We start from the raw sequence: 15,064 nt of genomic DNA on the forward strand, positions 1-15,064 counted from the left end.
TGTTACCCTTCTTTGATATTTTATTAGAGTGGTGGCTCTTAAAATGGGCACCGATCTAGACTAGTCTTTTGAGATTAAAAAATGCGGGAGGATACAAGCAGGGTGAAGCTAGCTCTAAATTTACCATGGTGCACACCAAAAATTTAAAGGAATATATGCTGAATATGAGCCTAGCTAGTGGTAAAAATTTTCTTACCCCGGTGCCACTGCACCAGGCAAACTAAATGTACTGTCACCCCTGGATACAAGGCTTGTTCCATCATCACGAGTAGCTTCACAAAAAGGCATCGGATTCGTCTCGCATAATGCATCCTACACTTGACCATCTACAGGAGTTTTCAATCCTTTGGATCAAGTTTAAGGGCCTCGCTCTACAATCAGGCATTGAACTCAACTTTTATTTTCCAACAAAGGGCGACGGATTACCATGTCCATTCTTAGATAGGGCAAGCGCAAATTACAGTGTGCTTTAAATGGAGAGTTTTCTTGACTAGCAACCTATAGGCTATAGCCAGCAATTGATCAGTTGGTCGGATCCAAACAAGATGCAATTTGGTAAGTCGACTGGCCAGACACAATCTCACCGTCCCAGAATTCTTCGGCGGTTTTGTAGGGGCCGGATTCATGGATGAAGAAATTGTAGGTGCCCCTTGATTCTGGCAGGGCGCTGATCCTGCGTCTGTCGTCGTCGGTGAGCTCCCAGCCAAAGATGTCGAGGTTCTGTCGCATCCTCTGCTCGTTGAAGCTTTTAGCGATCACGCAATCTCCCTGCTCATACACCCACCTAATGCACACCTGGAGCTCCATGGAAAGAATGTGTAAATAGCTGGGTCAGCAAATAGAATTTCAGTATTCCCAGTCGTCTCATCCACCTAAGATTACTTAGTTTTGTTACCCAAATAGTTTCTATGTGACACTCCAAAAATATGGCCAACTCTGTCATACAGTGAGCACTAAGCAGGTTTACCTGGGCGACTGTTTTGCCCCGTTCACGGGCGATCTGCTCAAGGACAGGGCAGTCCATGACAGAGTTGTTGGCCCATGGTGTTCCCTTGCCACCCAATGGAGAGTAGGCGCAGAGCTGGATCCCCTTCTCCCGGCAGAACGCTCTTATCTTGTTCTGCCGGCAGTATGGGTGCACCTCCACCTGCCCTCCAATAAGATCGTGTGCAAAATGGAATCCAAATCAGGTAATGGGCATAAGAAAGACTGAAGCACAAAAAACTATATTGACCCTAAGCACCAATCTGAAGCCAAATGTACACGTAAATAAATAGAAGATTCTTAGAAATTCATTGTTCACTAGAGAGAGAGAGAGCAGAACGTTCTGGTCATATGGAATGAGAGGATGGGCATCAATTAATCATCACCTGGTTTGCAGCCGGTGGAATCTTTGCAAAGGATAGCAGGTACTCAAGCTTCTTGCAGCTGAAGTTGCTGACGCCAATGGCCCTCGCCAGCCCTCGCCTGTGGCACTCCTCCATCTCCCCCCACACTCCCTTCATGTCCATCTCCACCAGGTCATCCTTCACCACCGCGATGGCTCCTTCCACCGCTGGTGGCCGCATGCTTACCGGGAAGTGAATCAAGAACATATCCACGTACTCCATCCGCAGATTGCTGACGAACCATATGCAAAGATCATACCATTGTTTTCTCTTCTTTTTACGGAACTAAATGAGACGGTTCCATCCATGCTTGGATGGTTTTGAGCATCGGTATGGTGGTGGCTACTTACCGGAGCGACTTCTGGAGCGCCGGCAGAACGCGCCCTGGATGCGCGTCAGCGATCCAGAGCTTCGTCGTGATGTAGAGATCATCACGGGAGGCGACCGTGCCGGCGAGGACGGCCTCGGCGACGGCGTCCCCTAGCGCGGCCTCCGTGTTGTACGACGAGGCCGTGTCGAAGTGGCGGTACCCGGCGTCCAGAGCGTGGAGGACGGCCTGCGTCACGCCGGCGCGGCCCTCAGCCTGGCCAAGCGTCGCCGACGCCGTGCCGAAGCCCACGCGCTTCATCGGCTTGCCCAAGCTCAGGGCCGCCACCGGCACGGCCTTCATTTGATCCGCACCACATGGAGATGGAGCCATGGCGTGCAAACGAGTGAGAGGAGCCGCGGATGGTTCACCATATGTCAACTTTATTTCAGGCAACACACAACAGCCAGTTAGCTACAATATTGATAAAGAAAAATACATTATAGTTAACATGAGCCCACACATTATTGTAAGATACCGAGTTCACATATCCAAGTTGCTACATAATTTTTTTATTCATGCTTAAATTCAGTTTTCTTTAATTTCTAAATTTATGTTACAAAATAGGTAGATATCTAATTATTCTGTTTGAAAAAAATTAATTTTGGCCCACTTCAACATTTTTTGGGCTTATCCCGCTTCCTCTCCGCGGCGGTTACAGACCCATATAAAAATCAGGCGGCGGGTCTGTAACCATATAAAAATCAGGCAAAAAGCTTAAGAAATGAGAGTTGATCCCACAACTTCAGGCAAAAGACAAAGAGGGTTGGCCACTGCGCTATTATCAAAGATGTGTTAGGTTTGGGCGTAACTTAAATTTGTATTATACTGGGAAAAAGAAAAACAAAAAAAAGGTAGCAAAGTGGCCGGCCAAAAGAAAGTCAAAAAACCAGAGAAAAAGAGTAAGAAGCAAGGATCGAAACTGCAACATCAGGTTGACAATGCGTAGCACTTACCATTGAGGTACTTCATCTTTTGCTTTTTCTTCAACTTATTTATATAGAACTTATTTCCCTCGTTTATTCAACCAATGTGGCAACCAGCCAGCGCCACCTCACCAATAAGCGTGGCCCATCTCTCAGTGGTTGGAATTAACGGCAAAATATATCGTGTGGTGGGAATCCAACGCTAGGCCTCATAGAGGCAAATCGGGTGCCTCACAGCTAGGCTACATGCTCTATTGTGTTCTATAACTGTTTTGTGTAACTTAAAGTTAGACAAAATAAGGAAAAACAACACCACGAATTCGAACAGGCAACCTCTGCTTTAGGGAGCATCCGTGCTACCACTGCAATGGTAGCCCTCTTTAGGCTACTGCTGGCCCTTTATTGGTAAGTTGGGTAGGATATAGTAATAAGGACCAATCACTAGATCACGTGCGCGATAGTTGGATCTCCAAATACGTTCTAACCTTGTCAATTGTTTTTCAGAACTTACGCTTAGTTCCATGCATGTTTTATTGATTAGGAACAATGGAGAGGACCAGCAAGGACTTGGAGAAGGCCAAGGAGTCAAGAAGGAGCTAGGACGTCCACACCAAAGAGGAGTCCAGATCCAACTCGATTTCAACTCCACCTCGGATTCCAGAACCTGACTTCACCAAAATTGATGCACTGGCCTGTTATCGCCATATTCTAGACGGGCCAGAAGTGGGCCGTGGAGCAAGATGGGCTTGAGAGACGGTTATGATAAGCTTGCAGATCGGGTCCCGTACGGGCGTTTGGGGCAGCAAGGCCATGGAAACTTAGGTTTAGGAAGTTAGGATTTGTGTCGTGTTTGATTAGGGTTAGTTAAGGAGAGCAAGTCTACAGACTATAAATATGTACCATGAATAAACAAGAGACGAGATTCAATTCTTCAACAACTCACGGCGCATCGCCTCCCCTGTTCCAGGGTCTTTTTCATCGGGTAAGTGCCATGTAGCCCCCTGATCACGCTTCGCGTGATCGGGGGCGCATTGCTCTTGCTTGTTTACTTCATGTGTTGCTCGTTCTGAAGCCTTGTAGATGGCGAGTAGCACTAGTTATCATAGCGTGCGTAGAGCAATGTTATTTTCGTATTATGATCTTGCCCTGTCCATTGTTCTCGCGTGCTCCGCGATTATTATGCCTAACCATGGATGTGATGATCGCGCCTTGCTTTGTCTATGTAGGTAGATCCAATCTGTTATGGCTAGTTTCTAGTAATTAGGGATTTAGCTCAATATGTGCATGATTAGGCCCTGCAAACGAGTTGAAAGTTCCGGCAGTATGTTAGTATCGGATCTTAGCCTGCGTAGAGGGTTCCTTAGGAATCGGCTCTTTAGCTGTTTTTAGGGTCTCTGTTCGGGTTGTTCGTTCTGATGCTTTGCGTATTCGTTAGGCTCAGTCACGTGTAGGACGTTCCGATCGTGCGGTAAGGGCTTAGCTGTCGTGGTTTGGATTAGATTTATATCTTTAAAGCAAGTTTTATTTCATCATTATATGCATGTATTATCTGATCTGAAGATCCGATCCGGTATTGCTGCAATCGGCTCTCTACAGCCGATGCCGGGGAGGAGTGATGAGCCGATCACGGCTCGGACTAATCTTTACGAGTGTCTGTGCTTGCAGGAATTTCACAAATCACACCTTCCTGATCAGGTACAGGATCAGGTGGCACGCCTAGCAATTCCAAGCCAGGGTGTGCGCCAGATCGCTGGGCCGTTGACCGAGGGACCGGGGCCCACCAGCCGTCCCGGAAGCCTCCCGGCTCCTCGTGTTGCCTGTCGCTGCTCGCTGGTGGGTTTCGATCGACAACACATTCTGGCACGCCTGGTGGGACATTCTTCATCGACTTCGTCATCGGCGTTGGGACCTTCTTTATCGACTTCGTCATCGGCGTTTGCATCTTTTGCATCGACTTCGTCATCACCGTCGACTCTGTCAGTAGTGGTCGGCAAGATGTCAAGGGACGATCCAATCACTTACGAGGAGCTCTCTGCTGAGCACAAGCAGAGGTACGATGAAATCAAGGCCCAATTCGAAGCCGATCTAATCGGCTCTTTTGAGAGGACTCGCAGCCATGGTATTAGATGGAAAGGATTTTCACCTGAAGGAGCTCTTGATGGAGTTGATTTATCTGTTTCATCTGAAGACCGTACTAGAGCGCTGCGTCAGGAAGTGAATTATGCAGTGGCTCATTCTTTGCACCGACATTCTGAAAGTTTGGTCAATGCTTTTGAGCGTGTGGCTCTGCGAGTGGTCCAGGAAATTATGAAACATCAACATTCTCCAACCGGGCCCACCTTGGGGAGTCATAAAGGAGAACTTCCGTTCCAAACTAGACCTCCATTACCTTACGCACTTGCATCTGCAGAATCTCATGGCGCTCCAGCTTATGTAGTTTACAAAGAAGGCGGTGATCCCATCGACCACCAGTTTTTCAGCGAGCCACCCAAGGAGATTCCACATGGTTATGTATGTGCGTATATACCGGACAGTAGTAATCCGGTACATCCCGTACAGAAGACGATTGGAGGGGTTTCTGGAGTTGATGCAGACAAACAAGCGTGGCTAGCAACTTATGCTACCGGGCCGAGTCACGACAGTATGCACTCGGCCCCTGGGTCACAGACGGCAGAACAAATCAGCGCTATCCTGCGAGATCAGTTCGGCATAATACCAAGGAGGAAAGCGATCGGCTATACTAAGCCGTATCCAGGAGATTATGATTTGATTCCATTGCCACCCAAATATCGGCTCCCCGAGTTCACCAAATTCAGTGGGGCAGAAGGATCCAGCTCCATCGAGCATGTGAGCCGATATTTAGCTCAGCTGGGTATGATTTCTGTATCAGATCCGTTGCGAGTAAGGTTTTTCTCGCAGTCGCTCACAGGACCGGCCTTTGGATGGTATACGTCATTGGGTCCTGACTCCATCCGCACCTGGAAGCAACTGGAAGAACAATTTCATGTTCAATATCATTCAGAAGCCGCGGAAGCAGGAATTGCCGACCTGGCGCAGCTCCGACAGAAGCGTGGAGAGACTGTAGCGGAGTTCATTCGACGCTTCAGAGAGATGAAGAACAGGTGCTATTCAACGCGGATCTCGGAAAAAGAAGCTGTCGAATTAGCATCGGTGGGATTATTAAAGCCGATCAGGGACCTGGCTTTTCAACTGGAATTTACTTCTTTGGCGCATCTGGTCCAGAAACTATCGACGTATGAGCAGCGTCATCCTGAGTTATACCAAGATAAATTTAAGCGTCAGGTGGCGGTAGCTGACACAGAGGAAGCCGATGACTCTGAAGAAGAGATGGAGGTATCGGTTGCTGAGTGGGCTCGTGGTGCAAATCCTGTGCCTTGTAAGTGGTTGAAGCAAACTGGTCCGGCAAAAGGGTTTGATTTTGATGTGAGTAAGGTCGAACAGATTTTCGACTTATTACTGAAAGAAAAACAGTTGAAATTTCCAGAGGGACACAAACTTCCCACGGCACAGGAGTTAAAGGGGAGATCGTACTGTAAATGGCATGACTCCTTTACCCACGGCACGAATGACTGCAAGGAACTTCGTCGGCAAATACAATCGGCTATCGAACAGGGCCGATTGATCTTGGGGAAGACCGCCATGAAGGTAGACACTCAGCCTTTTCCTGGTGTGAACATGGTAGAGCAAAATGACCGGTCTGCAAGACGACAACTGGACTTCGCACTCGGCATCAACATGGCAGGGATGGCATCGCGATGCCGGGCCGACAAAAATGAGGCTGATTCTAGCAATCGGCCCCAAAAAGAGGAAAAAGAATACGTTACTGAGGAGCGAGTAAGGTATGTAAGGAATCAACGTCCAACCTCTTCTGACCTTCTCAGGAAATATGAGTACCAGTACCGGCAGCGCCTCCAACGGGAATCTGAAGACGAGGAATATGAGCATCGCACTGGGAAGCGTTTGAAGAAGCATGAGGATGCTCATAATCATTGGCACTGTCCGTTCTTCAGGTACTGTTGGGATTCCGGTATGAGCCGATTACCTACTATTAGGGATTGCCCAGAATGTGCACCTATGAAGATGGAGGCAAGGGAATCGGTTTTCGGGCGATTGGGATATAGGCCAGCTCATCAAGAGCAGGTTCGGTCACCACGAAGGGAAGAAGAAGAGGAGGATAGGTGTCATCGCCCACGTTGGTGCCCAGATGGATTGAACCGTTCACAAAAACGTCGGGTTCAGAGGCTACGAAGTCTGGAGGAGGCCGAGGCCAGGTACATTGAGACATTGAGAAAAGCACGACCGGATCTGGCAGAGCAAGTTCATCGCGAGCAAGAAAAGAAGCCGCGCACCTCAAGGAAGGAGTGGCGGCCTAAGTCGACAAGAGCCGATAAGCAGGTATCGGCTGATACACACATGGTTTTTGTGCTTCCTGCAGAATTCCATGCTCGGACCTACGAGGAGCCAGCCGTAGCCCAGCTTGATTTGGGACCGCGACCGGTAATATTCGAGAAGCCACAAGCCAAGAATTACAAGCACTTGAAGGCGTTATATCTCAAAGGGTATATCAATGGTCAGCCCATTAATAAAATGCTGGTGGATACGGGAGCGGCAGTCAACATTATGCCATATTCAGTTCTGCGCCGATTGGGGCGATCCACTGGAGATTTGATCAAGACTAATGTCACGTTAAGTGATTTCAACGGGCAAACTTCAGAAGCGCAGGGCGTCCTCAGTGTGGATCCCACCATCGGGAGTAAGACCGTCCCGACTTCCTTCTTCGTCGTTAATAGCAAAAGCACCTACAATATCTTACTCGGCAGGGATTGGATCCACACCAACTGTTGTATCCCTTCAACAATGCATCAATGCTTGATCCAGTGGGATGGAGACGAAGTGGAAGTAGTCCAGGCAGATGACTCAATCGAGATTTCGCACGCTGCCATGAGCATCTGGGATGTGGAAGACCAAGAGCCAATTTCAGGGATAAGCTTAGAAGGGTGCGACCGCATCGAGGCTACAAAAAACGGAGTAAGGCTGGTCTTATCCACTGGCCTTACAGAGTAAAAAGGTTGCATGAGGGAAGTCGCAGTGATGTACCCATTGAGGCCGATTCGCGCAATCGGCCCCCAAAAAATGAGCTTTTGGTGACAATTGTTTTACGTAGCTATTTTGAGATGGCCAGCTTGGACGGCCGGCCTGTTTCTTTTCTTAAAGACTTGGAAAGCAATAAACTATGTGTATCGGCCGATATTAATGATCGGCTGGAGATCGCTTTGCTATCTTCTTCTCCTGTCTGCAGCATCGATCTAACGGAGGACGGGAAGTTAGGATATGGCTTCACATCGGCTGATGAACTTGAAGAAATCGATATTGGCCCCGGGGATAAGCCGCGGCCAACGTTCATTAGTAAGAAACTGCATCCGTCATTGCGAGAGCCGATGATAGCTCTGTTGAAGGAATATGCCGATTGCTTTGCCTGGGATTATACAGAGATGCCTGGGCTCGATAGGAGCATAGTGGAACATCGGCTCCCTCTCAAAAGTGGATTTCGGCCGTTCCAACAGCGGATACGCCAGATGAAAGCCGATGTCTTGGTTGAAGTCAAAAAGGAAATAGAGAAAATGTTAGAAGCCGGATTTATCAGGGCTTGCAGGTATGCGGAGTGGATTTCAAGTGTCGTACCCGTGCAAAAGAAAGATGGCCGGTGGCGGGTTTGCGTGGATTTCAGAGATCTTAATAGGGCCACTCCGAAGGATGAATATCCGATGCCTGTGGCGGAAATATTAATCAATGCGGCTGCCGGCCACAAGATTTTGAGCTTTATGGATGGTAATGCTGGGTACAATCAGATTTTCATGGCTCCCGAAGATATACACAAAACGGCGTTCAGGGTACCCGGAGCGGTGGGACTGTTCGAGTACGTGGTTATGACCTTCGGATTGAAAAATGCTGGTGCAACGTATCAGCGTGCCATGAACCACATCTTCCATGACCTAATCGGCAATCTGGTAGAAATCTACATCGATGATGTCGTGGTCAAGTCAGCATCGGTCGAAGGGCACCTAGATGATCTGCGGCAAGTTTTGGAACGAACCAGAAGATTCGGGCTCAGGATGAATCCAAAAAAATGTACTTTTGGCGTCACAGCTGGACAGTTTTTGGGTTTCCTGGTTCATGAAAGAGGGATAGAGATCGGCCTGAAAAGTCAGGAGGCCGTGCGTACTATGGTACCACCCACTAACAAGAAGGAACTCCAGCAGCTGATCGGCAAGATTAACTTCATCAGGAGGTTTATTTCTAATTTATCCGGGCGAATCGAACCCTTTATGGAATTGGTAAAAATCAAAACCAATGAAGAATTCCGCTGGGGGGCAGAACAACAGCGGGCATTCGAAGAGATCAAAGAATATTTGTCAAGACCACCCGTGTTGATGCCGCCACAGCAAGACAGGCCATTTTACATATATTTATCAGTCGGCGACACCTCAATTGCTTCGGTGGTAGTGCAATTATACGAGGGCAAAGAGAGGGTGGTGTTTTATCTCAGTAGAAGGATGCTGGACGCCGAAACAAGGTACTCTGACATGGAAAAACTTTGCCTTTGTTTATTTTTTACATGCACCAAACTGCGTCACATCCTGTTATCAGCTGAGGTAATCATCATCTGCAAATCGGATGTTATAAAGCATATGCTATCGGCTCCTGTGTTGAAAGGCCGATTAGGAAAATGGATGTTTGCGTTATCCGAATTCGATATCCGATATCAACCTGCGAAGGCAGTTAAAGGGCAAGCATTGGCAGACCTCATTGCTGAGAGGGTTAATACCAACATAGCAGCACTTTCCGTACAAGCCTGGGCCATGTACTTCGATGGATCCGTTTGTGGAGATGGATGTGGAATCGGCATCTTGCTCGTATCGCCCCGGGGGGCAACATATTCTTTCTCAATTAGGTTACCGGCCACTTGTACTAACAACCTTGCAGAGTATGAGGCAGTGCGTAAAGGCATGGAATTGCTTCTGGAAGCCGGAGCCGAAGCTGTAGAGGTCTTCGGAGACTCCAAATTGGTAATTTCCCAGCTCACCGAGGACTACAGGTGTGAAAGTGAGTTATTATTTCCATTGTGGGTGCAATGCCAGGAACTGATGGCCCAGTTCAGGTATATAAATTTTTATTGGATACCCAGAGCTCAGAATGCAGAGGCCAATGATCTCGCGCAGCTGGCTTCAGGATACAAAGCCGATGGGCCCAGACATCAGGTGTACTTCCTGGACCAGGGGGATTGGAGAGCCGATATCTTCAACTACTTGAAGGATTCGGCTCGGGGGGCACCCAGGAAGATACGGTATAAAGCCATGAGATACGTCCTGATAGGAGATGATATGTTTTACAGGACCTTGGAGGGGCTGTTGCTTAAATGCCTAGGGCCGATCGAGTCTAATCGGCTCCTGCATGAAGTCCATGAAGGAACGTGCGGAACTCATCAGTCAGCCCATAAGATGAAGTGGCTAATCAGGCGATCAGGATACTACTGGCCCACCATGCTCGAAGATTGTTTTAAGTATCATAAAGGATGTCAAGCATGCCAGAGATTCGGAAAAATCCAGATGGTGCCAGCGTCCGTAATGAATCCCATTGTTAAACCGTGGCCGTTTAGAGGCTGGGGCATGGATATGATCGGCAAAATTAATCCTCCATCTAGTAAGGGTCATCAGTTCATTTTAGCTATCACAGATTATTTTACCAAATGGGTGGAAGCTGTCCCGATGAAGTCAGTAGCATCCAAAGATGTGATCCATTTCGTCAAGGAACATGTTATTCACAGATTTGGGATCCCACAGACTATAACAACAGACGGTGGCTCGGTTTTCATTTCAGAAGAATTCAAGAAGTTTGCTACCGATATGGGCATCAAGCTGATTAGGTCATCTCCTTATTACGCCCAGGCGAATGGGCAAGCTGAAGCATCCAATCAGAGCCTTATCAAATTGATTAAGAGGAAGATCGATGAATACCCCAGGCGCTGGCACGAAGTCTTATCAGAAGCATTATGGGCATATCGTATATCTTGTCATGGGGCAACAAAAACTTCCCCTTATCATTTGGTCTATGGACAGGAAGCCGTGTTACCGTGGGAAGTTACAGCCGGGTCCAGGCGCATAGAGTTCCAGAATGATTTATCCGCTGAAGAGTATGCTACTCTGATGAGTGATAATGTGGAGGACCTCACGGAACTCAGGTTATGGTCACTAGAAAAGATTAAGGAGAATAAGGCTAAAGTAGCCCGTGCATATAATAAAAAGGTCAAGCCAAAAGAGTTCCAGGTAGGAGATTTGGTTTGGGAAGCAGTATTACCGTTGGGAACCAAGGACGCAACATATGGCAAGTGGTCCCCAAACTGGCACGGACCGTACAGAGTCGATCAGGTCCTACCCGGGAACGCGTACATGCTCGAAGAGTTGGACGGCGTCAAGTTTCCGGTGGCAGTCAATGGCCAACATTTAAAGAAATATTTCCCAAGTATGTGGGCTGACGAACAGTAAAGTGATGGCACCCATCAGGCAAGAAGCCGATGCAACCAGCAGGATAAGAAGGGAGGCGAAGGTTGAGTCGACGACCTTAGCATTAGTAGGATAGGAAATGGGAAAGGGCCGATGAACGATGATCGGCCCGTACAATAATAGAAAGGATCAGAACAGCCGATGCGTTGCCATCGACTTTAGAAATTTTTGCTGATGGCAATCGAAACATCACAAATTATCAAACAGCTGATACACCACCATCGACTTTAGGTTCATTACATGGAAACACAGTGGGTCTACTACATACAGATACAAAGGTTATCCTAAACAGGGCTACTGAAGGAAGGCGTCTATAGCGGCGATAGCATCAAGACGGATGCGGTCGACCTCAGCGAGTACTGCCTCATCATCTTCGTCCGCCCCCGGCACCACTTGTTTGCTCAAGTTGCTCAGCTCGGTCAAGTCCGCCTTCAGCTCGGAAGTCAAAACTTCTGCTTCCTGCTTGGAACCTGCAATGAGATCTTTCTCCTCCTGGATGCGCTGCTTTGTGGCCCGGACCTTGGCTTCAAGATCTTCCAGTTCTTTCTCCAAGAGGCAGAGCCGATGGGCAGAGGCAGACGTGTCAACCTTCGCGTCAAGTGCAGCCTTCTTCTTGTTGATCGACTGACACATCTCAGCGATGATGGTCCTTAAGAGTGATTGGGAACGCCGAGTCTTGATTCTACGGCGAGCTTCCGCCACCTTCGCTTGGAAGGAAGAAAGGTGTCCGGCCGGCAGGAGCTTGGCCTGGAGACTCACCGGGAGCTGGGAACTGATCTCGTCAAGGATCTGTTTAACTGCACTGGAGTCTTGAATCAGCGCGGAGATTGGACCCAACAGAAGCTCCCTCACGCGGAGGAGCCGATCAACAGTGCTGGTCAGGCCCGAGGAAGAGTCAGCGGCTTCCAGTATGGTCGATCCAATCGTGGCAGGATCAAACGCAAGGAGTTCTGAAAGGTCTAGGTTCTGGAAGAAAAGATGGTAAGCAAGGCATTGCAGGAGAAGACCGAAGCAATTGCAAAGGAAAAGGGAGAGACATACCTGCCCTGAAAAGGAAGTGGCGATGGCCAACGAAGGGGCGATCGGCTCCCGGGGGTGCACCCGTTCCGAAGGACGAACAGTAGCAGCAGAGGCCGCCTGAACCGCGCCCTCGGGAGGAAGGGCAACAGCCGACCGGGCAACAGTCGGCTCTGCGAAAGGGACGGCCGATGAGATAGCAATCGGCTTCGCGGGACGTACCCCTCGTGCAGGGGAATCGGCGGTGGCCGAAGCAGAAGAGGGCCCTTCCAAACAGGGGCCAGCAGGAGATGAAGACCCGATCGGCGCCTGCGGGCTCGGGAGGTAACCGGGACAACGGCCGACGCAGAAGGTCCTCCAAGGTTGTTGCGCCTGGATCACGGAGAGTAATTAGGGCCATAATAGGCGCATTCACGTCCTCTGGCGCCCCTGAAGATGAACCTTTCTGGCATGGGGGCTCCTCCTCACTGGAGACTTCTACAACGGCAGGCTGCAAGAGAAGAGAGCGCCGTTAAAAGAAACATGAACAAAGACCCGATTGCCAAAGCGAGGGGGGAGCCAAACCTGGGCGACGACTGGAGATGGCGGAAACAGGAGAAGACGGTGTAACTTCCTTCCGGACCTTTTTGACAAGAGTCTTCCTCGTCTTAGCGCAGGCTCGGGGGGCAACGGCCTCCGGGAGTCGTTTCCGCTTGGGAATCAGTTTAACAGCGCTCGGCTGAATCTGCATCACGCTTTTGGATGGAGAGGCGCATTCTTGCCGAAAGGACCACAGGAGCAATCGCCAGAAAGCAAAAAGGCGATCCGTCGTCGTTCATCGGCTCTGGGCCGTCTTCTCGCTGCAGAAACAGAAAAAGGATTCAAGAGGAGTCCAGTAAGAGTTAAGTTAAGAAATGTCAATTAAAGACAATACCTCTCCGGCAGGGATATCGTACTCAGGATGGATCTGCCGCAGCATTGGGCCCAGAGCTCTCCGGAAGACGTGAGTTTTCCACATCGACCACCATCCCTCGAAGCCGACGACCGAAGAAGTGAAGGAAAGATTGGCAGGAACAGACAAGGGGAGGTCGGTGAACAGGCTGTAGCACCTTTGGGTGGTCAAGGCGTCAGGAAGGTCCACCCTGCTTGATGTCAATGAATGGAGAAGGAAGTGGGGAGGCACCTGCGCAAGGCCAAACTGCCGGGCTGCTACGACCGGCTGATAAAACTCATAACCAGGCTTGAGAATCCGGTTAGAGGTACTCATGCCGACTGGGAGAAGACAGGGTCGGACCATGATGGAGTAAAGGCGCCTAGTGTCTGCATCATAGGCAATATCGGCTAACCGGAAGGTAGCCGGGTTCTCAAGAGCTCAGAATCGTATAGGGAAAGAAGTTTGGGTTGTCAAGGCCTTTATAAAAGATCTTGAACCAACGGGAAGCATCTAAAGGATCCAGTTTTCCACCAGGAAGACTGTACAAGGCTTGCCCAAAGCTAGTGCACCTAATCTGTCTCCCACTCAGATCAGGGAAGGAGTTGCCGACTAAGGAAGGGAAATGAGGGTCGGAACTCTGAAAGTAAAGACGGGCCCACAACTGGATGAACCACCATGGTCCACCGGTTCTGATTTTCTTCTGAGAAAGAAGGCTGGAGGTCATCAAATGGAGGTATCTGTAAAGTTCCCCGAGAAAGAGTTTACCAAGGCCAACAGAATGACCCCTGGCCAGCTCATAAGCCAAGGAGAGGTAGTTCCTGGTTGGGGCAAGAGAAGGGCCACAGAAGAGGAAATGTTCAAGCCACAAGTTTAGAAAAGCTGTGTGCTCCTTCTCCGATACAGGGCCCTTGTTCTTCTGGTGCTGACTCAGGTATGTGCTCCAGTTAGTGCACTCGGTTTTGGAAGACAGTTTATAAGGGACAACGGGAAGGCTGTAAGCAGAAGGGCAGGCTGATGATATGTCCAAACCGGTGATCATCATAACGTCCAGCAGCGTTGGTGCTAATGGGCTGTGCCCGAAGAGAAAGCAATTCAGGGCATCAGACCAGAAATAGCCGATGGTCTTCAAAAGGTTCTCATCTTTCTCAAGGGGAGAGAGGGACAGAGACAGGGCATCGGCTATCCCGATGGACTCCCATAAGGGCTGGTAAGCGCTCGCTACTCTGTTGTACCAAACCATCCAGTTTTCAGGGGGATTCGGCCAAGCACGAAGGCTGTCCGACCAAGATTCTAGGTCTATATCCTGACTTACAAAGGGGATTCGATTGGCTTCACAAGAAATCAAATCTATGGGTTTCTCGTAGGAACGAGGCCCAAGGCAGAAAGAATTGGGGGAAGAAGGGTGCGGCAAGAAAATATCGGAAGCCTGAAAAATCCCAAGAAAAACGAGATTGCCGAAAGGGGAATTAATCAACCGCGCAGTAAACTTACAGACGCTGGGTTAAAATTAATAAGGGGTCGGAGTTCACCTTCAGACCAAAGGCATCGGCGGCGGTGCGCGAGGACTCCGCCATCGGGAGTCTTGGATCGAGATCCTGGAGGGCGGATCTAGGTTTGGCGGCGCAAGATCGGATGTGTGTTTCAAGGACCGGGGAGGATCTTGCGGTTAGGGTTTGTGAGCAAAGGGGATCGGAGTTGATCTGAAATCCAGAATCCGTGGAGATTTGTGTCAGGTGAAAGGCCAGCGGAAGGGCAAAGTAAATTGAAGGGTCATTTCAGATCCGGACCGGTATATTCTGAAGCCGATGCGTTGCCATCGGCTCTTGAAACAGATCATTGTGCGTAAGAAGAATTGCCAATAAAAAAAGAAA

General features: G+C 49.2%; 1 protein-coding gene across 1 annotated transcript; it reads right to left on the reverse strand.

The window, feature by feature from the left end:
• Positions 1–380: 380 nt before the first annotated feature.
• On the reverse strand, positions 381–2,120 carry LOC112876994 (deoxymugineic acid synthase 1-B-like). Its single transcript, XM_025941185.1, has 4 exons — positions 1,739–2,120; positions 1,371–1,620; positions 968–1,147; positions 381–795 (listed from the first exon to the last, which is right to left on the reverse strand). Exons 1-4 carry the CDS (start codon positions 2,086–2,088, stop codon positions 523–525), a joined length of 1,053 nt encoding a protein of 350 aa, XP_025796970.1. The 5' UTR covers positions 2,089–2,120; the 3' UTR covers positions 381–522.
• Between the last annotated feature and the right edge of the window lie 12,944 nt (positions 2,121–15,064).

Source organism: Panicum hallii, chromosome 9, assembly GCF_002211085.1.
Source record: "Panicum hallii strain FIL2 chromosome 9, PHallii_v3.1, whole genome shotgun sequence".
Lineage (NCBI taxonomy): Eukaryota > Viridiplantae > Streptophyta > Magnoliopsida > Poales > Poaceae > Panicum > Panicum hallii.

Excerpts from the sequence above, each read along its gene's own strand:
- LOC112876994 (XM_025941185.1), bottom strand. The coding sequence starts at position 2,088 with ATGGCTCCATCTCCATGTGGTGCGGATCAAATGAAGGCCGTGCCGGTG. Across the intron at positions 1,621-1,738 it reads GCGCTCCAGAAGTCGCTCCG|CAATCTGCGGATGGAGTACG; the intron begins GTAAGTAGCCAC and ends ATGGTTCGTCAG. Across the intron at positions 1,148-1,370 it reads TTCCACCGGCTGCAAACCAG|GTGGAGGTGCACCCATACTG; the intron begins GTGATGATTAAT and ends ATTGGAGGGCAG.